This window comes from Pelophylax lessonae (assembly GCF_965119305.1).
Source record: "Pelophylax lessonae genome assembly, chromosome: 3".
NCBI classification, from domain to species: domain Eukaryota; kingdom Metazoa; phylum Chordata; class Amphibia; order Anura; family Ranidae; genus Pelophylax; species Pelophylax lessonae.
In genome coordinates this window covers 40,473,621-40,500,806 of record NC_138770.1, presented here as the reverse complement: position 1 = coordinate 40,500,806, position 27,186 = coordinate 40,473,621, and the positions used below count along the sequence as shown (strand labels likewise).

General features: G+C 47.8%; 1 protein-coding gene across 1 annotated transcript in view; it reads left to right on the top strand.

The window, feature by feature from the left end:
* LOC309550292 (uncharacterized protein) overlaps window positions 1-27,186 on the top strand; it is a 979,642-nt gene that overhangs the window by 580,664 nt on the left and 371,792 nt on the right. The window contains 2 exon segments of the mRNA XM_082250695.1: window positions 13,312-14,460; window positions 14,462-14,550. Of these exon segments, the coding sequence (XP_082106821.1) occupies window positions 13,312-14,460; window positions 14,462-14,550 (1,238 nt within the window).

Genomic DNA, 27,186 nt, shown 5'->3' with positions numbered 1-27,186 from the left:
CTTCAGGAGTTCAAATGGACCATCAACGTTCAGAAATCAGCGTTGTCTACGTCGCTTTGCCTTCCCTATCTGGGAATGGTTCTGGACTCTGCTCAGGCAAAGGTGTTCTTGCCGGAGGACAAACTCCGGACCTTGCAGGACGAGCTCAGGTCCCTCAGGGACAATCCGTCCTCGTCACTCAGGACCTGTATGCGGGGACTGGGGTTGATGGTGTCAGCCTTCGAGGCGATACCCTTTGCTCAGTTTCACACGCGGGCTCTCCAGACGGAGATCCTGGCCAGGTGGTACAGCCTTCCTCAGTCCTTGGATCTGGAGGTGTCCTTGAGTCGCCAGACCAGATTGGCTCTTCTGTGGTGGATCCAGTCCCCGGCGGTGGCGGAAGGCAAGTCCTTCCGTCCGTTGGTGTGGACGGTGATTACCACGGATGCCAGCCTGTCGGGCTGGGGTGGGGTCCTGGGCAACCTGTCTGCCCAGGGCACTTGGTCAGAGGAGGAGTCCTCCCTCCGGATAAATGTGCTGGAATTGCGAGCGATAAAACTCTGTCTCTTCCAGTGGTCGGACCGTCTTCGGGGCCGTCCTGTCCGGGTATAGACGGACAATGCTAACGCGGTGGCTTACATCAACCACCAAGGGGGTACCAGGAGTGCTCGGGCGGCCCAGGAGGTGACCGACATTCTGTCTTGGGCCGAGACTCATGTCCCGGCGATCTCAGCAGTTCACATTCCGGGTGTGGAAAATTGGCAGGCCGACTATCTGAGCCACCAGACCCTGGACCAGGGGGAATGGTCCCTACACCCGGAGGTCTTCCAAATACTGTGTGCGAAGTGGGGATTCCCAGACGTGGATCTGTTCGCATCTCGGCTAAACCGAAAGGTGGAAAGGTTTGTGGCAAGAACGCGCTATCCGCTGGCGGACGCCTCGGATGCGTTAGTGGCCCCTTGGCATCAGTATCGTCTGATGTATGTCTTTCCTCCGATTCAGTTGCTATCCAGGTTCCTCCGCAGGTTAGCCTCAGAACCACACCTGGTGATTCTGGTGGCTCCGGACTGGCCACGCCGGTCCTTGTACGCCGACGTTGTTCACCTGGCAGTGGCGCCTCCGTGGCGACTTCCAATGCGGGAAGATCTCCTGTCTCAGGGTCCGATCTTCCATCCTGCTTTACAGTCGCTGGCTTTAATGGCCTGGCTGTTGAGACCCAGATCCTGAGGGATAGGGTTCTCCCCCTTGAGGTCATCCCTACCCTTGTCAAGGCTAGGAAAACCTCCTCTGGTAAAATCTATTACCGTACCTGGAAGGCTTATTTCGCCTGGTGTGAGTCCAGGGGGTTCTCCCCTCGCTCGTATTCGGTGTCGAGAGTGTTAGCCTTCCTCCAGTCTGGTGTGGACCAGCGCCTGGCGCTGGCCATGATCAAGGGCCAGGTGTCAGCACTGGCTATTCTTTTCCAACACCCTGTGGCGTCTCATTCTCTGGTTCGCACCTTCATTCAAGGTGTGCGACATTTGGCTCCTCCCAGGAAGGAGCCCTTACCTCCATGGGACTTGAACCTGGTTCTGTCCGTGTTACAGCGTGCTCCCTTTGAAAACATTTGGGATATATCGTTGCCTCTGCTGTCTAAGAAGGTTGCCTTTTTGGTGGCGATCACTTCGGCTCGCAGGGTGTCGGAACTGGCTGCGTTATTTTGCCGCTCTCCGTACTTGGGGATTCACAAGGATAAGGTGGTCTTGCGTCCGCATCCCTCCTTTCTTCCTAAGGTGGTCTTTGAGTTCCACATTAATGAGGACATTGTCCTGCCTTCGCTGTGTACGAAGCCTAAGCATCCTAAGGAGGTTGCTCTGCATTCCTTGGATGTTGTCTGGGCAATGAGGGTTTACCTGTCGTCTACGGAATCCTTTCGGAAGACGGATTCCCTCTTTGTCCTTCCTGAGGGACCTCGGAAGGGCATGGCTGCGTCTGCAGCGACTATTGCCAAATGGATCAGACAGACCATTGAACAAGCTTACGCCTTGAAGGAACGGGTTCCACCCTTCCCTGTTAAGGCGCACTCTACCAGGTCTGTGAGTGCGTCCTGGGCCTATTGGCATCGGTGGCCCAGGTGTGCAAGGCTGCGACTTGGTCATCGGTGCACACTTTTTCCAAATTCTACAAAGTAGATGTTCTGGCATCAGCTGATGCTTCCTTTGGCCGCAAGGTTCTCAGTGCGGCAGTGCCATTAAGGACCCTTGTTTTTTTCTGGGTCCCTGGCTGTTTGTATTTGCGTTCCTGGGCTGTTGCTCCTGTTGAGCATTGTTTTCTGTTGCCCAGAAGGTTCTCTTTCGGTGCATGTAAGATTCCTTTCTCTGATGTGGGTACTGCGTTGCCTTTTCTACGGTTGCGTCTCCCACCCCTCATGTCTATACTACTTTGGGACATCCCAACAGTGATGACTTAGAGGCGGTGGCGACTGTCGGAGGACGTAAGAGAAAACGGAATTTTTGTAAAATCTTACCTGTAAAATTCCTTTCTCTGAGTCCTCCGACAGTCGCCGCCCCCGCCCCTCTTTTGGGGTTGTGTCTTATTACCTACTGCTATGCTACCAAACTGAGTTGGGAGTGGTCAATGCAGGGGGGTATTGACCAGATGGGACAGCCCCATGGGTGTGTATATGCAAATGCCTTTGTTCTTTATGCCTAGCTACTCCTGCGGAGCGGAAGTCAATACCCAACAGTGATGACTTAGAGGCGGCGGCGACTGTCGGAGGACTCAGAGAAAGGAATTTTACAGGTAAGATTTTACAAAAATTCAATTTTTTCTATCATCCATTGACAGACGCAGCCTCATCTTCATAAGTTGTATGGTTATGCTGCCACCTGCGGGAGTAGTCTAGGCAGTACGTTAGTACAAAGTTTTAACATATACAGGCCCACGGGGCTGTCCCTCTAGACATAACCCTCACAGACACAGCCCAGCACATCAGTTTGTTTCTGCCTAGAGAAGGAGTAGGACCTAGATTTTCCTGCTGGGACCTCGGTCTCAGTTTTTTTTTATTATTTTCTGAATATTTTATTTTATTTCTCTTTACTCACTTTCTAGCTAGTGTTCAGGGAATTTCCTGGTGATCTACAAGCAACAATGCTGGCTGGGGCTTCGCACTGGATAATCTAGATCCTTATGGTCCCCCCAAGCTGGCCTACGAACGTGAGCAGGTTATGGTCCTGCACTAGACCTCGCCAAGACGGTGCCCCTGGGGAAGAGCCTGCGAGCGGATGCCTCGCCGAGACGTGACGATCTTGAACGCCCTGAGTCTCAGCGTACCCCTCGGCTGGCAGCCCCCCCAACTTCGGGTGGGAGGCACTCTGCCCGGAGCGGAGCCCACCCGGTCCATGGTATGGTGAGTAAATGTGTCTCCCTTGCCCCTGCTGGCCTTGGGGGATGTGGGTCCTCTCCTGGGGATAATAGTATTGTGCCTCCTAAAAGACCCCCTGGCCTGCCTGGTCTGTGTGTACACCCTCCCCCCTTCCCTGTTCCTGCGGGGGGGGGGGCTATGTGTCTGGGGCGCCTAGTCCCCTGGGGGGGGGGGGGGGTGGCAGGGTACCTTTGGGATTGTTGGTTCCAGCGTGATCATTTCCTTTGTTCAGTTTCCTGCTGCTGGCCGAGGTCTTTTCCTGTCTCTTTCTGCATGCTGCTGGAACGATCAGGAGGACGTTTTATCTGAGGTGTTACAGTACTGGGGTCCCTGCGGACATATCCCTGCATGCTCTGGTGTTAGTATAGTTTAAAAGGGATCTCTGCAGACCGCTGCGACCGGTGGTGGTAACCGCGATCAGCGCTTCTTAAAGCAACAGTACTCTGTCTTTTGCAACTTGCACTATGGAGTCCCAAACTGTGAACTCACTCTCAGACCCCCTCTGTGCGACTCTCAGACAGTCTGAATCGCAGTCGCTGGCCACGATTTCAGCAGCTCTGGAAAGCCTGGCGACCAAACTTGATTTAGTCATGAAAAAGGTTGATAGCCGAAAACGACCGCTGCCTTTTCCGTCTGTGGAGGTGTCCTCTGATTCAGAGGCTGATGAGGTTGCCCTGGACACCCCCCTTTCATGAGGGGTCGCTGTCCTTGCAGTCAGATGGCGAAGAGGATCTGCCCTGATTATCTCAGTAAGGGACACTTTAAAATTGGCTGATGAGCCCACGGCGGCAGGGCTCTCAGAAGTCTCAGAAAGCTAGCAAGGTTTTCCCTTGTCCTGACACCTTTCACGATATTGTGAATGACCAATGGCGGCGCATTAAGCACGTGTTAGTGGTGCCAAAATGCTTTAAACGCCGGTATCCTTTTGCTGAATAGGTCTCCAACCGTTGGATGGTGCCACCTAAAGTGGACCATCCTGTCTCCAGATTAAACAAATCTACCCTTATGCCTGTGGAAGATTCCCCCATCTTTATGGATCCGGTGGACAGGCGGGAGGAATACCTTTCCCGCCATCTCCACGTGTTGGCGGGTTCTATTTTGAAACCAGTTTTTGTGTCTCTTTTAGTCTCACAGACAGTGACGGAATAGATTAGGGGTTTGCAGGAGTCTTTGGACCCGAGACTGTTCCTCCTGAACAGCTGGAACTGTTGGACCAGGTGATCCAGGCTCTGGTGTTCCTGTGTGATGTGTCTATGGATGCGGCTCCCCTGCTGGCCAGGGTTTCGGCCGTGGGCATTGCCTTGAAACGCATGGTTTGGCTGAAGAGCTGGTCGACTGACCAAGCTCCTAAGAAAGCCCTGGCTGATCTCCCTTTTCTGGGAGAGCGTTTGTTTGGCGACTCGTTGGATGAGTTGATCAAGGGCTTGACTGCCGGGAAGAGTACTCTTCTTTCTCAATCCTCTAAGGGTAAGACTCCCCTTACTAAGCGTACTTTTCTGCTCACAAGCGTTTTTTTTTTTCGTGCCTCCGGGGCAAGGAAAAAGGTAGACCGTTCAGAGTCTCTGGAGGGGCTAAAAAATATTGGGGCAAACCCAAGGCCGGTCAGTGAAGTGCTGCTGACAAGTCCTTTTCAGGCCCTCAGGGGTGGGGGGACTTCCTTCAATCAGGACGATTGGGTTCGCGAACTGATTTGTTCCGGGTACAAGATCGAATTCTGGTCTTGGCCAGGGGACAGTTTTTTTTTTCAGTCAAATCTTCACCTGTCTCCAGAGTGTTTGAAGGATCTGCGGGAAGCTATGCAAGATCTCCTGGCTTAAGGGGGGATAGTGCCGGTTCTTCAGCAGGAATGCTCTCACGGTTTCTATTCAAACCTGTTCATGATGCCCAGAAAGGAGGGCAAGGTACGTCCAATTTTTGACCTCAAGGCTCTGAACCGCTTTGTGCGGGGGCAGACATTTTGAATGGAGTCCACTCGGTCAGTTGTTTCATCATTGAATCGGGGATTTTCTGGCCTCCATCGATCTCAAGGATGCGTATCTCCACGTCCCAATATTCGACGGACATCAGGGATTCCTCTGCTTTCCAGTGGCAGAGGAGTACTTTCAATTTGTGGCGTCACCCTTTGGTCTCGCCTCAGCTCCCTGAGTATTTACCAAGGTCCTGGCCCCTGTGCTGGCCTTGTTACGTCGGCGAGGTATCTCAATTGTGGGATATCTGGATGATCTCCTGTTGCGAGCAGTCTCCCACTCAGATCTGTTGGGCTACATCTCCATCACGGTTCATACCCTTAAGGAATTCGGTTGGATGATTAATTTAAAAAAATCTGCTCTGACACCATCAGTACGGGTCACTTATCTGGGACTGACCCTTGACTCTGCTTTGGCGAGGGTTTTTCTCCCCCTGGACAAACTTCAGAAGCTGCAAAAGGCAGTCAGGTTGCTGATGGAGACCGATCAGTTCTCCTTTCGAGCTTGCATGAGGGTCCTGGGTCTGATTGTTTCGACCTTTCGAGGCAGTCCCATTTGCTCAGTTTTACTCGAGACCTTTGCAAAAGGAGATTCTGGTGAAATAGAACAGAGATCCATGGTCCTTGGATCAAAAGATTTGGTTGAGCCATCTTACATGGTCGGCTCTTTCTTGGTGGCTTTGTTCACCTGCCCTGTGCAAGGGCAAGTCCTTCCTGCCATTATTTTGGAAGGTGGTCACCATGGACGCCAGCCTGTCAGGCTGGGGTGGAGTGCTAGGGAAGCTCTGTGCCCAGGGGACTTGGGCGACGGAAGAGTCTTCCTTGCCGATCAATATTCTGGAGCTGAGAGCGATCAAGCTCTGCCTGCTTCACTGGATGAGTCGGCTACACGGCTCTCCGGTTCGGAAACAGTCGGACAATGCCACAGCCATGGCTTATTTTATTTCATGTGCACATGGAGAAATACACAAATGCAAGCAGGTGTATGCTAAAGGTTCAGTCTGCCTGTATGTAGTTTTGAACGATCCCCCATAGGGCTTAAGCTTTTATAGTCATGAATATGCATGAGACATAGATGTATCCTGGGCTGTAACCTAGGTGTGACCATGTAACTGGTCCAATCAGAGTCCACTTTCTTTTTATGGTGAGTTGAGGGTTAAATATTAGAACTGGTGGTCAATTTTGTTGGTCCTTTCACCACAAATGTCTATTCGTTGATCAAACAGGGAAGTAAGCCGTTGGTTTTCACCATGTTGCCACTGTCCTCTTTCGAAATAAGCAGACCATCTGTTTCCATTAGTAGATGGTTTCCCCGGATAAGCATATTTCATTAGTTACAAGTAAGCTTAAAGCATAGCTCTAGATATATTTTAGGTTTATACAAAACATGGTTCATTCAATTTACCTAACACTTACATCAATCATCAAGGGGGCACCAAGAGTGTCCTGGCAGCCAAGAAGGTGGCTGAGATTCTGGTTTGGGCGGAACACCATGTTTCGGCTTTGTCTGCAGTCCAAATTGCGGGTGTGGAGAATTGGCAAGCGGATTAGGTGTTGGATCAAGGGGAATGGTCCCTTCATCCGGAGGTGTTTCCTCTCCTGTGTGCCCAGTGGGCGACTCCGGAGGTGGATCTGTTTGCGTGCCACCTCAACAGGAAAGGTCTCGGGATCCTCTGGCCGACGCCACAGAAGCTCTGATGGCTCCTTGGAGCCAGTATCACCTGATCTATGCCTTCACTCCGCTTGTACTCCTGCCGAGGTTTCTTTGCCAGGTGGCAATGGAAGGCATTCCGGTCATTCTGGTGGCACCAGACTGGCCTCGGCTGTCTTGATATGCAGACCTGGTAAAAATGGTCGTAGACCCTCCATGGAGACTTCCTCTGCAGGAAGATCTACTGTCTCAAGGACCGATCTTCCACCCTGCTTTACGGTCGCTGGCTTTAACAGCTTGGCTGTTGAAAGCAAAGTGTTGAGGGATAGCGGTCTCTCTGACTCGGTGATATCTACCCTTTTGAAGGCTAGGAAGTCGACTTCCAGGAGGATCTATCATCGCACGTGGAAATCGTACATTTCATGGTGTGAATCGCTGCAGCTGCACCCTCGCTTATTTTCTGTAGCTAGACTTTTGGCCTTTTTACAAAAAGGGGTTGAGCAGCGGTTGGTTTTGGGTACTATCAAGGGCCAGGTGTCGGCCTTGGATATTTACTTCCATCGTCCGTTGGCTACTATTCTTACTATTATTCAGGGGGTGCGTCATCTGGCTCCCCCAAGGAGATGCCCGTTGCCACTGTGGGATCTCAATCTGGTTTTGTCTGTTCTTCAAAAGCCTCCTTTTGAGAATATTAGGGAGATTTCTCTGCTTTCTTTGTCGCAGACGGTTGCATTCCTAGTGGCTATTACTTCTGCTTGCAGAGTCTTGGAGTTGGTGGTTTACAGGGATAAAGTGGTCCTCCGACCTAATCCGTCTTTTCTCCCTAATGTGGTGTCAAATTTTCATCTTAATGCAGACATCGTGTTGCCTTCCTTATGTCCTAAGCCAAAGCATCCCAAGGAGTTTGCCTTGCACTCTCTGGATGTGGTTCAGACGATAAGAGTTTATCTGACAGTCACTGAGTCCTTTAGGAAGTCGGACTCTCTCTTTGTCCTTCCAAACGGTCCTTACAAAGGTTTGGCTGCGTCTGTTGCGACCATTTCAAGATGGAACAGGCAGACTGTGGTTCAGGCTTATTCAGGGCCGGACTGGCTTGCCGGGATAGCGGGAAATTCCCCGCGAGGCCGGCTGCCCTGGGGCTGCTATCGGCTATTGAGCTGCTGTGGGATGTTTTTTTTTTTTTTTTCTCACAAGAGCAGCGGCCGCCGGCCGGGTGCCGCCCACTTCATTAGAACTGCTGTCTGGTGTAGTGATATGCTTTTGCAGTGCAGCCACGCCTCTTTTTGTCAGCTGGCTGAGTCGGGGCTTTCACGGAGCTCCAGTACAGGTGGGCGGAGCTAGAAGAAGACAGCAGTCCCGATCATTGCTCCCTGCCCAGCATATTCTCTCCCTCCCTGAATGAAGATCTGAGAAGACAGATGGATGGCAGCCTTCATCTTCTCCCAGTGAGTCCTGACCTTCTCTGCCTTCTACCCTGTACTATGCTGTGTGTAAACCTGCCCTGCACCTTACATTGCAGGTTTACTGAGACAGACAGAGAGAGAGAGACTTTCTTAAACAGATTAGGAATATACTGTGACATCTGAGGTGATACATAGATGTATTCCACACACATCTTATATAATAAGTTATAGTATGTATATGGAATACATCTATGTATCACCTCAGATGTCTAAGCATATTCCTAACCTATTAGAAAAATTGAAGTATAAACAGCACTGAATGTAATTACATAACAGAGCCAACTCCAGGAAAGTATAAAAAAGTCCACCCATGCAGTGTAGGTGTGGGGAGGGGGAGGGGGAGAAAAGCCTCTTTTACCTTATTCCATGCTGCAGACAGCTCCAGTGCTCTCTTCCTCCACACAAAGTCCTGACATCATCACATACAATGCAGGGACATTAACCCCGTATAGGATGATTGGGAGGCTGGAGTGTGACCACAGCCAGTACTCTACATAGAAGCTGAAGGGGACAAGTTACAGCACTGGAGGAAGCCTACAAGAGCAAGGAATAAGGTAAAGCTGGCTACTCATACATTGAGATTTCTCTAGTTCAGCAGGGAACAGATGAATTTCAATCTGAGTGTAGCTCCCCCAATATTCAGGGTGAAACATGTTCTAGTTGCCCCCCTCTCCTCTTCAGGCACCTGTACCATGTCCACAACCTCTGATCACCTCCTGTACCATGTCCGCAGCCCCTGATCACCTCCTGTACCATGTCCGCAGCCCCTCATCACCTCCTGTACCATGTCCGCAACCTCTGATCACCTCCTGTACCATGTCCGCAACCTCTGACATCTCCTGTACCATGTCCACAGCCCCTGCATCTCCTGTACCATGTCCGCAGCCCCTGCATCTCCTGTAACATGTCCGCAGCCCCTGCATCTCCTGTAACATGTCCACAGCCCCTGCATCTCCTGTAACATGTCCGCAGCCCCTGCATCTCCGGTACCATGTCCGCAGCCCCTGCATCTCCTGTACCATGTCCACAGCCCCTGCATCTCCTGTACCATGTCCACAGCCCCTGCATCTCCTGTACCATGTCCGCAGCCCCTGCATCTCCTGTAACATGTCCGCAGCCCCTGCATCTCCCGTAACATGTCCGCAGCCCCTGCATCTCCTGTACCATGTCCGCAGCCCCTGCATCTCCTGTGACATGTCCGCAGCCCCTGCATCTCCTGTACCATGTCCGCAGCCCCTGCATCTCCTGTACCATGTCCGCAGCCCCTGCATCTCCTGTAACATGTCCGCACAGCCTCTGCATCTCCTGTAACATGTCCGCAGCCCCTGCTTTCCTGTAACATGTCCGCAGCCCCTGCATCTCCTGTAACATGTCCGCAGCCCCTGCATCTCCTGTAACATGTCCGCAGCCCCTGCATCTCCTGTACCATGTCCGCAGCCCCTGCATCTCCTGTAACATGTCCGCAGCCCCTGCATCTCCTGTACCATGTCCGCAGCCCCTGCATCTCCTGTAACATGTCCGCAGCCCCTGCATCTCCTGTACCATGTCCGCAGCCCCTGCATCTCCTGTTAAATGTCCGCAGCCCCTGCATCTCCTGTTACATGTCCGCAGCCAATGACATCTCCTGTTACATGTCCGCAGCCCATGATATCTCCTGTTACATGTCCACAGCCCCTGCATCTCCTGTTACATGTCCGCAGCCCATGACATCTCCTGTTACATGTCCGCAGCCCATGACATCTCCTGTTACATGTCCGCAGCCCATGACATCTCCTGTACCATGTCTGCAACCTCTGATCATCTCCTGTTACATGTCAGCAGCCCATGACATCTCCTGTACCATGTCTGCAACCTCTGATCATCTCCTGTTACATGTCAGCAGCCCATGACATCTCCTGTACCATGTCTGCAACCTTTGATCATCTTCTGTTACATGTCAGCAGCCAGCCCATGACATCTCCTGTACCATGTCTGCAGCCCATGACATCTCCTGTACCATGTCTGCAGCCCATGACATCTCCTGTACCATGTCCGCAGCCCCTGCATCTCCTGTAACATGTCCGCAGCCCCTGCATCTCCTGTAACATGTCCGCAGCCCCTGCATCTCCTGTACCATGTCCGCAGCCCCTGCATCTCCTGTTAAATGTCTGCAGCCCCTGCATCTCCTGTTACATGTCCGCAGCCAATGACATCTCCTGTTACATGTCCGCAGCCCATGATATCTCCTGTTACATGTCCACAGCCCCTGCATCTCCTGTTACATGTCCGCAGCCCATGACATCTCCTGTTACATGTCTGCAGCCCATGACATCTCCTGTTACATGTCCGCAGCCCATGACATCTCCTGTTACATGTCCGCAGCCCATGACATCTCCTGTACCATGTCTGCAACCTCTGATCATCTCCTGTTACATGTCAGCAGCCCATGACATCTCCTGTACCATGTCTGCAACCTCTGATCATCTCCTGTTACATGTCAGCAGCCCATGACATCTCCTGTACCATGTCTGCAACCTTTGATCATCTCCTGTTACATGTCAGCAGCCAGCCCATGACATCTCCTGTACCATGTCTGCAGCCCATGACATCTCCTGTACCATGTCCGCAGCCCATGACATCTCCTGTTACATGTCAGCAGCCCATGACATCTCCTGTACCATGTCTGCAACCTTTGATCATCTCCTGTTACATGTCAGCAGCCCATGACATCTCCTGTACCATGTCTGCAACCTTTGATCATCTCCTGTTACATGTCAGCAGCCCATGACATCTCCTGTACCATGTCTGCAGCCCATGACATCTCCTGTACCATGTCCGCAGCCCATGACATCTCCTGTACCATGTCTGCAACCTCTGATCATCTCCTGTACCATGTCCACAACCTCTGATCATCTCCTGTACCATGTCTGCAACCTCTGACCATCTCCTGTATCCTGTCCGTGGTCTCTTACATCTCCTGTACTGTGTCCGCAGCCTCTGACCAGCTCCTGTAACATGTCTGTAGCCTCTGACAAGCTCCTGTACCATGTCCGCAGCCTCTACCGAGCTCCTGTAACATGTCTGTAGCCTCTGACCATCTCTTGTCTTTTATCATGTCTGCAGTCTCTGAGAGGGAGCTGGAAAGAAGTTTGCTCTTATATTTATAAAGCCCTATGTGCTTTCATGTCTGTCTTATCTATACATAATACACTCTTCAAATGTGCTTTAAAATGCATGGTTTTCCCTATTATGAACAAGAAAATAATGGCGTTATGCTGTTGGGCTGGTATAATAATGCTATGGGGCTGGTATGAAATTATTTCCAGGGCTGAATTGTATTCCCAGTCCGGCCCTGGGCTTATTCACTCAAGGGTCAGGTTCCTCCTTTCCCTGGGAAGGCTCATTCTACTAGAGCGCTTAGTGCCTCTTGGGCTTTTCACCATCAGGCCTCGGTCATACAAGTTTGTAAGGCAGCGACTTGGTCATCTGTGCACACCTTTATCAAATTTTATAAGGTGGATTTGTTGGCTTCTTCGAATGCCTCTTTGCCGCAAGGTTTTGCAGGCTGCTGTTTCATAGAGAATGTTTTTTTCTTATTCTCTTAGGGGTGAGCTCCTGTTGTTTTGGTTGAGCTTCATGTTACCTGGTTGGCTAGGTTTAGCCTTTGACGTTTACGCTACTTTCTGGTTGCATTTTTCCCACCCCTCATGCCTGTACTGCTTTGGGACGTCCCACACAGCTCATGAAGATGAGGCTGCGTCTGTCAATGGACGATAGAGAAAATAAGAGTTTTGTAAGATCTTACCGTAACATTTTTTTCTCTGATGTCCATTGACAGACGCAGCACCCGCCCCTCTGAATTAGGGATGGTTTTTTGTCTTCACTGCTTGCAACTAAACTGATGTACTGGGCTGTGTCTGTGAGGGTTATGTCTGGAGGGACAGCCCCATGGGCGTGTATATGTTAAAACTTTGTACTAACGTACTGCCTAGACTACTCCTGCAGGTGGCAGCATAACCATACAGCTCATGAAGATGAGGATGCGTCTGTTAATGGACATCAGAGAAAAAGATTTTAGGGTAAAATCTTACAAAAATCGTATTTTATAGTCTTGTTGGGATGACACATAAGTAGTATCACAAAAAATAAAACACTTAACTTACTGAAGTAAGTACTGCTTCATGATCCCTCCAGTGCTGCATATCACCAGAAACCTAGGCCTATGGTCACTTGTTTTATGCTAAGGGTTCTACAAGTCTGAACTTTGAACCTCTTGTTTATCAGGATTCCCATGACCCAGTGCCTAGGCTTGTGGTTGTGAAGATCATGCACCTCCCAGTCCCCAATGGTTCCTGCTCTTCTGACAAGGCTGTGTAAATGTAGAAGTGATCTGGGAGGAGGACAAAAGGTCCTTTTACTGGAGAGGGGAAGTCTCAGCTGGTTGGAACATTCACAGAGAACATCTGCTCGCTCAATCCTACCTGATCCAGATGGAATCTTGATTTAATTGAAGTAACCCTCTTTTATCCATTGATCATGTTTTTATATTTTTCCAGGGCACATTATTGAGAAACCCTCAAAGGATCGACTCACTTTATCTCCAGGTTGTAAAATGAAAGATGAGGACATCACTAGAGATTGTGCAGGAGAAAAGACAATGAGCTCAGCTATGGATGGTGGACCTCACAGTGTGGATAGACCATCAAATCCCTCTGACTCTGAGCAACCTCATACTGTGAGGGATGATGTAGGAAGTCAGGGGGAGGAGAAATGTTCCTGTCCTGAATGTGGGGAAAGCTTTAGCTCTGAATTAAGTATAACTGTACATCGGAGATCTCACACGGGTGAGAAGATTCATTCCTGTGCAGAGTGTGGGAAATGTTTTCTTCATAAATCAGAACTTGTCATACATCGCAGAACTTACACGGGGAAGAAACCTAATTCCTGTTCTGAGTGCGTGGAGTGTTTTACAACAAAATCAAAACTCAATGGACATCATAGATCTCACATGGGGGAAAATCTGTATTCCTGCCCTGAGTGCGGGAAATGTTTTTCACGGAAACCACAACTTGTTATACATCAGAGGTCACACACAAGGGAGAAACCATATTCTTGCCCTGAGTGCAAGAAATGTTTTCCCTGGAAAAAAAACCTTGTAATACATCAGAGATCTCACACGGGAGAGAAGCCATATTCTTGCTCTGAGTGCAGGAAATGTTTTTCCCGGAAACATCACCTTGTTATACATCAGAGATCTCACACAGGAGAGAAGCAATATTTATGTCCTGAGTGTGGGAAATGTTTTTTACAGAAATCAGACCTTGTTAGACATCAGAGATCTCACACGGGAGAGAAGACATATTCTTGCCCTGAGTGCAAGAAATGTTTTACACACAAATCAATCCTTGTTGCACATCAGAGATTGCACACGGGGGAGAAGCTGTATTCCTGCCCTGAGTGTGGGAAATGTTTTTTAAAGAAATCAGACCTTGTTAGACATCTGAGATCTCACACGGGAGAGAAGCCGTATTCTTGCCCTGAGTGCAAGAAATGTTTTACATGGAAATCCACCCTTGTTGCACATCAGAGATTGCACACGGGGGAGAAGCCGTATTCCTGCCCTGAGTGTGGGAAATGTTTTTTACAGAAATCAGACCTTGTTACACATCAGAGGTCTCACACGGGAGAGAAGCCATATTCTTGCCCTGAGTGCAAGAAATGTTTTACACACAAATCAATCCTTGTTGCACATCAGAAATCTCACACGGGAGAGAAGCCGTATTCTTGCCCTGAGTGCAAGAAATGTTTTACATGGAAATCCACCCTTGTTGCACATCAGAGATTGCACACGGGGGAGAAGCCGTATTCCTGCCCTGAGTGTGGGAAATGTTTTTTACAGAAATTAGACCTTGTTACACATCAGAGATCTCACACTGGAGAGAAGCCATATTCTTGCCCTGAGTGCAAGAAATGTTTTACACAGAAATCAACCCTTGTTAGACATCAGAGATTGCACACGGGGGGAGAAGCCATATTCCTGCCCTGAGTGTGGGAAATGTTTTACACAGAAATGCCAACTTGTTAGACACCAGAGATCTCACAGAGTGATGTAGGGATGAGCTGATCGTACCTGGGTTCAGTTTACGAGAGGTTCACTAAACGTACTCCTAAGCTCTCAATGTTAATCTGAATCCAGTTATTTTATTAATGTTTAAAGTGGAATATTAAAAATGTACAATTCCTTTAAATTATTTGTTGGGAAGATGCCTTAAATCTGCCAGTGAAGTGGCACACATACAGTGTAAATGAGCAAAAGTGACATTTAAAAAAAAAAGGTAATTGCTGGCTGCTAAATGACATTTCCTGGCCAGCTTCTCTATGTTTGTAAACCAAAAGAATTCCCTTTATACCAGATACTTATCCTAAATGAGGGTCTGATATGGATTATAAGCAGGACCCAACAAAAACAATAAAAATATGAGGCCTGCATCCTAACAACCCAGGACACTGTGCAATATGGTCACCCACATATTGGTGACCGGTGGCCACATGGTCATTGTTGTTTTAGGGTACCATAGCAACCAATTACTTTCTTTATGTAAATAAAAAGCATGTGCCCCCCCCCTGCAGAATTGGTACCAGACCCGTATCCTTAATAAGGGCCTTATATCAGGGCTCGACAAACCCCGGGCGCCAGGTCGCATTTGCGACTAGAATTAGCGACCTGGCGCCTGGGGTGCCCTGCAGAAGGTGTCCTGTCATTTTTGCACGGACTTCTGTGCCGTCCGAAAATTGAGGCCCTGGCTTTTCGGCCTACTTGAGATGAGAGAGGCTTCCAATGGGGAACTGGTGCCCTCTTGTGGTGGCCGGGAGTAATGACTGTTGTAATGACTGTTTCCATTGCCTGTTTGTTCTCAATGCATTACCATCTCCCTGTCCAGTTAGTTACCTTTGACAGGGAGTGTGGTTATTATTATTAATTTAATGTATTTTTTAATGTATTTTTTAAATGTAAAAAAAAAATATTTTTTCTTTTTCTTTAATTATTAAAAAAAATTAAAAAAAATATTTCTTTTTTTCCCAATTATTATTATTATTATTAAAAAAATTATATATATATATATATATATATATATATATATATTTTTTTTTTTTCCTCATCGCCATGCCACAGCCGAAGGCCCCTTTCACACGGGCTGTCTGATCAGGTCCGCCTGTCAGTTTTTCAGTGCCCTTTGTGCCTGAAAAATAGAGAACGACCATGGCGTCGAAAAAGCATTTTTTTTTGTGCAAAAGCACTTTTAGACTAACTGGAAAACAGCGTCAGCGAAACGGAGTTACTTGAAGAACTGAGCGATAGTAATTTGTGGGAAAATTCGTCATCAGGTATGGAAAGTGACGATAACGACGATTCTGATGTCTCTTTCTGGCACATAGCTTGTGGAATTTGGGAAGTATATCAAATGATTCTTCAGAATTTCCAACGGAGCGATGTGCCAGAAAGAGACATCAGAATCGTCGCTGTCGTCACTTGGTCTCATGGTCTCATGGTCATTCTCAATTTTCCAGGCACAAAGAACTGGAAAAGCACAGACAGGGCACTGGAAAAGTCACCAGGTGCAATCCTGTGGTGAAATGGGATGATACAGTGTAATCCGCTAATTTCATTACAACCTATCACACTTTTGAAGGCCCTGGAACACCAGGACAATCGAATTACCCACAAAATGACTCCATTTTGGAAATCAAACACCCCAACACATAATCTAGGAGGCATGGGCTGCAGATAGGTACTCAGGTACTCTGATGGGCTGCAGACAGGTACTCAGGTACACTGATCGGCTTCAGAAAAGGACTTGGGTACTCTGATGAGCTTCAGAGAGGTACTTGGGTATTCTGATGGGCTATAGACAGGTACTCGGGTAATCTGATGGGGTGCAGATAGGTACTCGGGCACTCTGGGCTGGAGACAGGTACTCGGGTACTCTGATGACAGGTACTCAGGTACTCTGATGACCGGTAATCGGGTACTCTGATGACAGGTAATCGGGTACTCTGACGACACGTAACCGGGTACTCTGACGACAGGTAATCGGGTACTCTGACGACAGGTAATCGGGTACTCTGATGACAGGTACTCGGGTACTCTGATGACAGGTACTCGGGTACTCTGATGACAGGTACTCGGGTACTCTGATAACAGGTACTCGGGTACTCCGATGACAGGTACTCAAAGTACCCGAGAACCTGTCATCGGAGTACCCGAGCACCTGTCACCAGCCCATCAGAGTACCCGAGTAGCTGTCATCAGAGAACCCGAGTACCTGTCATCAGAGTACCCAAGTACCTGTCATCTGAGTACCTGTCACCAGCCCATCAGAGTACCCGAGTACCTGTCATCAGAGTACCTGATGGGCTAATGACAGGTACTCGGGTACTCCGATGACAGGTTCTCAAAGTACCTGAGTACCTGTCATCAGAGTACCCGAGTACCTGTCATCAGTGTACCCGAATACCTGTCACCAGCCCATCAGAGTACCCGAGTACCTGTCACCAGCCCATCAGAGTACCCGAGTACCTGTCATCAGAGTACCTGATGGGCTGGTGACAGGTACTCGGGTACTTTGATGGGCTAGTGACAGGTACTTTGATGGGCTAGTGACAGGTCCTCTTTATTGGGGGGGCAATCAGTGTGTTTTGGGGTGCACTGTGATCGTTAACTAGCTGTTACCACAATCTCCTCCTCACACATGATCAGCGTGTGAGGAGGAGAACACAGTGACAGCTAGTTACCGTGTTCTCTGTTGACATTCTGTGACCGGCTGTGATTGATAGCCGGTCACGTGGTAAAAAGCCAATTTCATTGGCTGTTTACCTAGATCAGGGATGGGCTATGTTCGAGGGACGAGCCTCGTCCCTGATCGCCGCGTAGTGTAGCGGTGAGAGCGGGCGGACGTCATATGACGTCCGCCCGGATCGACAAACACTTCCTGCCGCCGTCATTTTATTATGGTGCGGTATGGAAGTGGTTAAAATATAAAAACAGATTTCCATGCAAAACAATGTACTGTACCACTTTTAGCACAGAAATCTGGAAATAATCAGACCGCCAGGGAGGTAATAAATAAATGTGAGGGACTTCAACATCGGCTCTCTACACAGAACCCAGGGACTATTACTATTTACGTATCTCTCTCTGTTGTATCTGTTAATTACTTGTTTGAAATTGTGACCAGTTGACGGTCCATTGTGGTTTTGTATCTTTTTTTTTTTTTTATTTGTGCTTCATCTTCCCCTCCAAATCACTGCTCACCATAAATGACAGTTCCCAGCCCCTTAGCTGAATATATACAAAGAGCAAAACCAAATACGGACATTTATATAGTTGATCAATTACATCACCTGGGATCCCCCTGTGATGTCTCTGACCAAATGTGGTCATGTCCATAATTTTCAGTGACATTACCCTTAATACCCTGCCCATTGCCCCTTTTTATACACTTTGCTGTTATTTTCAGCGAGTCTCCAGATGTGTCAGTGGTTTTTTTGACGGCGAGTTGGCCAAAGTCATTCATTGTGAATTTCGTGGATCTTCATCGCTCATCACCCCCTGTACTCCTGAAGATGCCCATGGGATATATTTTGCAGCGACTTCCACCTTCTGGAACTTAAGTTGGCCACACATGGAACGAAATGTGGTCAGTTAAGCAGGGACCGGCTCAATTTCAATCTATGTGTGGCCACTGTGGTTGAACAGAAGGCGATCTACCAATCAACTTCTGTTCATCCGCCCTTTCATATAAATACAATCCGATCATCAGTGCAGACAATAGACTGCAGCGCTGATCTGTGTGTTCTGACAGCAAAGGAGTCTTCCCGCTGTCAATATACAATACAATAAGGAAAAAAAAGGAATTTTTATATCTATACAAAAATAATTTTCCTTTTATTTCTATTTTAAACTGAATAGGTTGTGTTACAAGGTGAAGGTTTACAATCACATTAACAACCCATGAGTCAGCAGCTGTCAGCAGTGTTCCCCGCCGACAGCTGAATGTAAACACAAGAATTGCCGGTGTTCCGTGAGAATTACCTACCCGTGAGAAAAACCTACCCTCGTCACTTCCGGTTCACCCTCAGTGTGTGTAACGCGGCGGGTACATTAAAACAGCTGGGCTACAATATGAGTCATCTCCGCTCCTGTCCCTGTGACTTCCCTAATCTCGGCAAGTAAATATAAAAGCGGCGGCGGGTGTATGAAAACATAATTCACTGACCCGCCAGCCGCTTTTATATTTACTAGCCAAGATGAGGGAAGTCACAGGGTCAGGAGCGGAGATTACTCGTATTGTAGCCCAGCTGTTTTAATGTACCCGCCGCGTGGGTAGGTTTTTTTCACGGACACCCTCATCAATTCATGCTAGTGCGCATGCGCACTACACAGCTCCTCATCTGTTCCTATAGGTATCCGGGTCTGTGAGCATGCGCACTGCTGCGCTGCTCAGCTGTTCCTGGCCGGAAATGACGAGGGTAGGTTTTTCTCACGGGGTAGGTAATTCTCACGTTACACCGGCATTTAAAAAAAAACAACATGGGGTCAACCCACAATCCATACCAGACCCATATCTAAGCATGTGGCCCGGCAGGTCAGGAAAAGGGGGGGGGAGCTAGCCTCCACTTCCTGAACCATACCAGGCCACATGCCCTTATAATTTGGGAGGTGATTTTGGGCAGGGCCCCCCAAAGCACCTCGTCCCCATGTTGATGAGGACAGGGGCCTCTTCCCAACAACCGTGGCCAGTGATTGTGGGGGATTTGTGGGCAGGGGGATTATTGAAATGTGGAAGCACCCTTTAAGAATGGGGCCCCCAGATCCTGCCCCCCCCCCTTGGTGAATGAGTATGGAGTACATAGTACCCCTACTCATTCCCCAAAAAAGTGGTAAAAGTGAAAAAAAACACAACAAGGGTTGTTTATTAACCACCTTACCTCCGGAAGAATTACCCCCCTTCATGACAGGCCATTTTTATTTTTTACTTTAACCACTTTAAGACCGGAGGATTTTCCTGCTTAACGTCCAGGCCACTTTTTTCAACTTGGCACTGCGCGATTTTTTTTGCAATATTAATAAAAAAAGAGTGAAAATTTTGCGAAAAAAATTAAATTTTTCACATTCTGATATATAACATCCCCCCCCCCCCCCAAAAAAAATGTACAAATTATTGAGGATGACTGGGGTCCAGCGATTCAGCAATACCTGCCCACCATGATCTCGGCCAGGGTCAGGTTCATCCAACTAAAATTTCTGCATAGAGCGTATTACACCACCCAGTGCTTGGCTAGGATCTACCCTTCACGCTCTGAGCTGTGTCCTAAGTGTCAGCAGGCGATTGGAGTACTGGAGGACGGCGGTGACTGAAATAAGTGCTGTGACGGCCGTACAAGTGCCACTTGACCCTAGGGTACTTCTTTTGGGCATGGGTGGTTTGGTGACGCAGGCCAAATATTTTAAATTGTTACTGTTCTATCTGTCTTTCTATGCTAGGAAGGCTCTGTTACGGAGCTGGGGCGGGGGTCGGCTCCTCCAACGGTCGCCCAATGGCGGGCATTGGTGGACTCAGCCCTCCCGTTATATAAATTGACATATATGGGACGTCAATGCCCAAAGAAGTTTTGGAAAATATTTGATCCGTGGCTTGGGGCTAGGTCCCTGCAGCTCTAGCTCCCTGGGACATATCTTGGTGGCGGGGATGAAACTCTACTCCTTTATGTTCCTGGGCAATGTATGGGTTCTTCTTCCCCATGGAGGATTGGGGGGGGGGTGACTCGGCAGTGTCGCCCTCTGGCCTTGGTCCTCTGCCCCGACACCCACTCCTCCCTGAGAAGCCCCGGGCTTCGTTGGCTTTGGGCTGTGGTTCATGCTGGGTTCATTTGTGTCTGTTGGTCCTCACTAATATCATATGCTAGTACATGCTGTTTGTACTCTATATTTGTATTTGTGCACATGCTATAGGCCAGGGATGGCGAACCTTGGCACTCCAGATGTTTCGGAACTACATTTCCCATGATGCTCATGCATTCTGCAGTGTAGTTGAGCATTATGGGAAATGTAGTTCCAAAACATCATGGGTGCCAAGGTTCACCATCACTGCTATAGGCTATTACTGTCTGGTAGCCTTTGTATTTGACTAATGTACCTTGATGGTTGTGTTTGATATTTTGCTGTTTTTTATCAATAAAACTTTTCTGTTAAAAAAAAAAAATTACAAATTAAAATTTTTTAACATTTTAGGCCAATTTGTTTTCTGCTACATGTTTTTGGTAAAAAAAAAAAAAAAATCGCAATAAGCGTATTTTTGGTTTGCGCAAAAGTTATCGCGTTTACTAACTACGGGAAAGGTTTGTAATTTTTATTGTTTATTTTTTTTTTACTAGTAATGGCGGCGATCTGCGATTTTTTTTTTTTTTGCAACATTGCGGCCGACAGATCGGACCCCTAACTGACATTTTTGACACTTTTGGGGGTACCAGTGACATTACTACAGTAATCAGTGCTATAAATATGCACTGTTACTGTAATAATGACACTGGCAGGGAAGGGGTTAACACTGTTGGTGATCAAGGGGTTAAATGTGTGCCTCATGCTTACTGACGTGAGTGGGGGGAGGGGGTTGTGTGACACAGACACAGATCCCAGGTTCAGCTATGCTGAATCCTGTGATCTGTCCCTGCCTGTCACAGAGGAGATCTGCCCGCTTTGTTTACACAAGCGGCGGATTTCCTCAGTCTTTCCCCGATGATCAGGGAAGAGCAGCAGTGATCACCAACTCTCCTCCCCTGGCCCGACTCCCGCTGTGTCTAAAGCACGCTGCCGAGAGAGGGAGGTATCTGGCAACGTAGGTCTACTTTGCCAGACCCAGCCAAGCCGCTCTGCTGCAGTAGCAGCAACGTGAGCGGTCGGCAAGTGGTTAACTGACAATTTCGCAGTTATGCGACACTGTTCCCAAATAAAATGTATGTAATTTATTTCCCCCCCCAAAAAAAAACAATATTTTTTTCAGCTATAAAACATGTCCAATAAACATAAAAAATAAAATAAAAAAATGTAAAAAAATCTAATTTGTTCATCAATTTAGACCAAGATGTATGTTTTTGCGCAAAAGATATAGCTGGCCTGTAACTGGTACAGAGGAACAGGTATTTTCTTGGGTTAGGAATAACAGAATCGCTTTCATGTAGGAGATCCTGAGGCACAGTATAGCCATTTAATAAGGCATTAAAATCATTTGTGAAATGGGCTGCTAGTTGTTCATGAAAGACTTTATAATACAGTAAAGAACTGTAAAGCCGTCAGGCCCAGGGGTTTTCCCAGTCAGGGAATCGGCTAGTGCTCCCGCAAATTCTTCTAGAGAGATAGGTTGGTAGAGTGTCTCAATTTCCTCTTCAGTAAGAGAGGGCAATCTTGTGGCTCTAAGGTAGTCCGCATTTGCTGTAGACTTATCTACGGCACTGGTTGCAGGGGATGTGGGGTGTAGATTGTAGAGTAACGCATAGAACTTGCAAAAGGCCTTGGCCATCTCCAAGGAAAAATGTTTTTGGAGCCCAAAGGTGCGGACAAGTATGGTATGTATGAAAAGTTGCATTTGGCACATATTGCGTTAGCCAGGGACCTGCTATACTTGTCGCCAAATTCATAAAAAGATCTACAAGCTTTCATAAACTTATTTTTGGCTTGGCATAGGGAGTGTTCTCTGATCTGTTCTCATATATGAGAAATCTCCACTTCCAGTAGAGGGTCAGGTCCAGTTTTTTGGTTTTTATAAAGGTTGTGTAGTTTGGATAGTAAACTGGATAAAGTTTTTGCCCCTTCCTATTTAGCTCTGTGGCCATGTTTAATAAGCACTCTTCTGATGTAGCACTTGTGTGCTAAAATGAGGCAAAGAGGGCTAGATACCGAATCTTTGTTGGTTTCAAATAATAGGTTCAACTCCCTCAAAACATCTGCCTTAAATTCAGGATCCTGTAAGAGGGTTTTATTCAGTTGCCATGTGGCAGATCTGGGCATCGGGTGTTGCAAAGCTATCTCCAAGGAAATCGGAGCATGATTTGAAAGCTACCCATTTGTAGGCCCTCAAGACCTTTGGAATTATAGAGTGAAAAACCAAAAGGAGGTCTATCCTAGAATAGGATTCCTGAGTCAACGAAAAGAAGGTATGGTATAATCTTTTTTTTGTGGGTGGAGAAAATGCCGAATATCAACCAGTTGTTAGGAATGGAGAAGTTCCTTAAGCCGAAGTCGGGAACCTCTGAGTTAGGGCAGAGGAGCCTGTCGAAGAATCTTTATGTGGGTCAGTTACAAGGTTAAAATCTCCACCTAAAACAAGCGTACCCTCTGCAAAAGAATCCAAAGAAGACAGGCACGTTTCAAACATTGAAAATTGATATTCACATTTGCCAAGGTGAACGTTTGCAATTGGATCTTACCTTTCAAAGAAAAATATCTACCCTCATAGTCAGTACGGAGGTCCAGAAATTGGCATTGAAGGGCAACGTCCTGCCATCCTGAGAATAAAGATGTGCGAACCCAAAGAAAGGTGTGTCATAAGGACTAGAGTCCTGGAGGGGAAACATAGGGCATTTTGACAAGTGTCTAGGGCTCATTGTCCTGAGGAGCCTGCTGCACTCTCCACTGAGCCAGTCAGATGGGAATGCTGGTAATGCAAAAGCCAACCAGTCTGGGAGAACTATTGGCTCCATATCCATGGATCTAAAGAAGCCTGGCAGTTCCAATGGGTGTCAAATAGGATAGGAGAGGTTGCTTTTGCAGGCAGGCTAGGTCGCTCAGTTTCTTCAAGCAAACCATTGAATCGGCGTGGTAGCCTCAGGGAGGCCACAAATCCTGATGTTGCCTCTCTGATTGCGATTTTCCAGATCATTAATAAGTAACTGGAGCTGAATAATTAGGGCTGCATGATAAGCTTGAGTTGATTGCAGATGAGAGACAGATAGGTTGAGGGTGGTATACTCTGATTCAACAGCAACCACTCGAGCAGTAATGTCAGCCACCTCCTCTTTGAGTCCTGAGAGTTCCCCTTTCAGCTCAGTCTCTACTCATGAGGCAAGAGATTCAAAATCCTCCCTAGTGGGTATCTTGGAGAGCCTGAAGGGCCTTTTCTGAGAACTGTTCGGCTGAGAAGCTCTGTGAGAGCATGGGAGCTGGTTCTGTACTCAGAGGTCAATGTAGGAGAGACTGCCATCTGTGTATGGCCTATTGAGGCATGCCACGGCTTGGGAAACTGAGAGCTCGGTGGGTCCGGATGTGGCGTCTGTGGGTCCTGAAGCGGACTGCTGTCCCTCTAAAAAGAGCTGCCGAGCAGTGTAAGAGCGAGGGACTGAGGCAGTCAAGGAAACAAGTAACTAGGCTGGGAGAATGGTGGCATGTCATGATCCTTACATTCCCTTGGCAGTAGAAGTGGAGAGGAGAGCTGCACTAGTGCTCATAGCAGGTGCCGGTTCAATTTTAGATAAGTCTGGTGTGGAGGTAACGGGCCTTGGGGCCACAAGGTACCCATCCGTGCTGGCAGAGGGACTTGCGGTTGGTCTTCTTTTTCATGTGCGAGACTGAAGAAGTAGGTGAATGCTGAGTATGGCTGCTATATTGGGCTGCGGGAGATCCAATGGCCAAAAGATATGAGGCGACACATCCTCACATGTTCATGCCAAGACCATGCCACACAGAAAATGTTTTTCATGGAAGTCCCATCTTACTGATCATCAAAAAACTCAGAAAAAATGTGCACATTATAGTGTAGAGTAAGCCTACTAATTAAGTATCTCTCATATGTTGACCCACACCAAGTCTGACTGTGGCCCCAGACGTAGAAAAATATATCATTAATGTTTTTGTGTGGTGTTTGGGAAAGATCTGTTCAAGGCTTAAAATAGATTTGCTGCATTGCAATCATATGGATGTAGTGCACCCCCTAAGGAGCCGCAAGTAACTGGGATCTCCCACCCTGTACAGCCAGGCACACTGAAATTTCACAGTCACTTCAGAGTCAGGGAACAGTCCAGTGCTTGATTTTTATTTTTTTATTGAGGGATCAGAACTTGGATAGGGATTGGGAATTATGGGATGCCTACTTGACTTTAAACAACTTCAGGGACAACTTCTCTTATGTACACTCTATATACACTCCTCACTTCCTCCAGCACACTTGCTTTGAAAGCTCCTGCTGGCACACTGTTTGTGGATCTTACAAAAAAAAAAAACCACTCAGATTAAGATGAACAGCCTGGTATAGGCATGAACCCGAGGCCCCTTTTAGATGTGTAGCAAACTTCAGTGTCCAGTAGACATTCATGTGGCTACTAATCCCAGCACCACCTCTTCAGGCACTGCCAACCTGCCTAGCTGCAGCTGCCCCTTTCACTAGCCTTCCTGGCTAACTTCTCCACAGTCCTCCCAGAGTGATCACACAATCAGCCCACCCGCCTGGCTTCTCAGATCTCCAGGACGTGCTGACCTGCTCCCGCTGTCCTCTCCTTGCTCCCGTGCCTCCAGGAAGGATTCTTCCATGTGTTGTAGAATGTGCCTCCAGCACCCGAGCTCCAGCCTGGAAGACCCCCCCCCCCAGACTAGGGGATGCCCTTAAGGGCCACTGACAGCCTCTTTAGCAATCCATCTCCATCTTCCCCCTGACTGCCCCTGCTGGCAGGACCCATGAGTATTTATGAGGTGGCCTGCCCCTGGGGTTTGGCTGGGGCTCTCATCAATACTACAAGCAGCTTCTCCTAGACTCCACCCACTACTTCTGGAAGCTTCTCCAAGGTTTCAGAAAGCAGGGGGAGTGACCAGAAATGCTGCTTAAGTCATCCAGCCTCCCTAAGTCACTCAGCCCTGACTCAGATTCAACCTAGGCCTGGCTCTCAGCCAAGCCAAATTTACCTACATTACAGCTTACTCTGTACATCTAATCTAGCACCCTGGAGGGTGCTACATGGGTAAGGCTGGATAAGAAAGGATACCTCTACCACAAAGGAATTCTGTGTCATGTCCCTCCAATGAATATGATAGTGTGAATTTATTGGTTGTAGTATGTAGATCAGCCAGCATAAACCAAACTCCAAGACATTAATTTGCCCCAAGCTTCAGTAAATCAACACCATGATGTATAAAATGTATTCAATGACTTGAGTTGTGCACAGTTTTACTCACAAGCCTTTCTTCGTGTGTCTTTGTTGGGTTGTCTCTATGATGACAAAGTTTGGGAGGAAATGTGTAGATGTGCCAAGTGAATAATCAATCAAAAAAATAGCAATGATAATAATAGCAATAAAAACGCATATATCATCAAAACAAATGAATAAGCAGGGACATCATGTGATAATATTCAACATTAAATAAGTCCCATTTCATAGTGAATAATAAATGACTTGATAATAAACAAAAATTCTTCATCTGTGAATGTGATCAATGGTTCTGCATGCTCCACTCCAAGTTCTCCAAGTGACTGGTGTAAAAATAGCAGCTCACCTTATAATCAGACTCCTGAGAGTCAAACACACTTTAGGTACAATCACAGCTGCCTGGTATCCTTTCCTATCACCGCCTCCAAACACTCTCCCATAGTAAAGGGAATCCGGTGCAAAAAAGAATAAGAAATCTAATGCTCTCCGTTTAAAATAGGCTGTTTATTCTTTTAAATAAATGCAGATGCACTCACATTTAAAAGAACTTCAAAGCAGTGCGAACTTTCAGCGCTTCAACATTGTTGCCTGTAGCCTCAGGGAATCCACGTAATGACGAGCAGGCTCCTCCCCCGTATGCGTTGCGTCAGAGACTTCGTCAGCGGGGTACGCAACGCGTACGGGGCAGGAGCCTGCACTAATTGCTTGCAGCCTTGTGCACATTATTTCACTAAATTTTTTTAGGGTTGCGCTGATTATTATCACTGTATAAATGTGTAGATGTGGCACCTTATGGGTTACTTTGGCTGAGTGGGTTAGCTAGGCCTTGCCTTTAAAGTGGAGTAGGGCTAGCTTGATCTGAGCTTGAGAGCTTGGGTGGGCTAGCTCAGCCTGGGCTTTTTCAACATGGTGGGGTAACTGGACCCGGGCTTGATGGCTGAGTGAGTAGCCTGGGCCTGGTCTTTACAGTTTAGTATACTAGCTGAGCCTGGGCTTAAAGACTGGGTGGACCATTGTACTGGCTGGAAAGCCTTAGCCAAAAGCCTAGGACTGTAAACCATAAACAAGTGACAGTTGCATCCTTCTCCACACACAGGCTTAGCACTGACAGGGAAGGGAGACAGATGAGGAGGTAGTAGAGAAGACTGCACTTCACAGAGGGGACTTTGTCGCTCTCAGGCACTGGGTCTCTCTTACCTTCTGACCCACCATCAATATGCAGCAATTCCCAGGAAAGGTCCAGGCTAGAGATGCTGTGTAGGGACTTCCGAGGCCATTCTTCTCACTCAGGTTATTGACACATAATAATGCCCTAAGACATTGAAAGGCATAAATTATTATGTAACTGATGTCACAATTTGATCCAGCTACAAAAAAATGAAAGCTTGTAAGTAATAAGCTGCCCACCAAAGTATCATCCAACTACAGTATTTTTTCTTATACAGGCGGTCCCCGGGTTACAAACCAGATAGGGACTGTAGGTTTGTTCTTTAGTCCAATGTGTTTGTAAGTCGGAAAAAGTACATTTTTTTAAGTTTAGCTCCAGCCAAAAGAA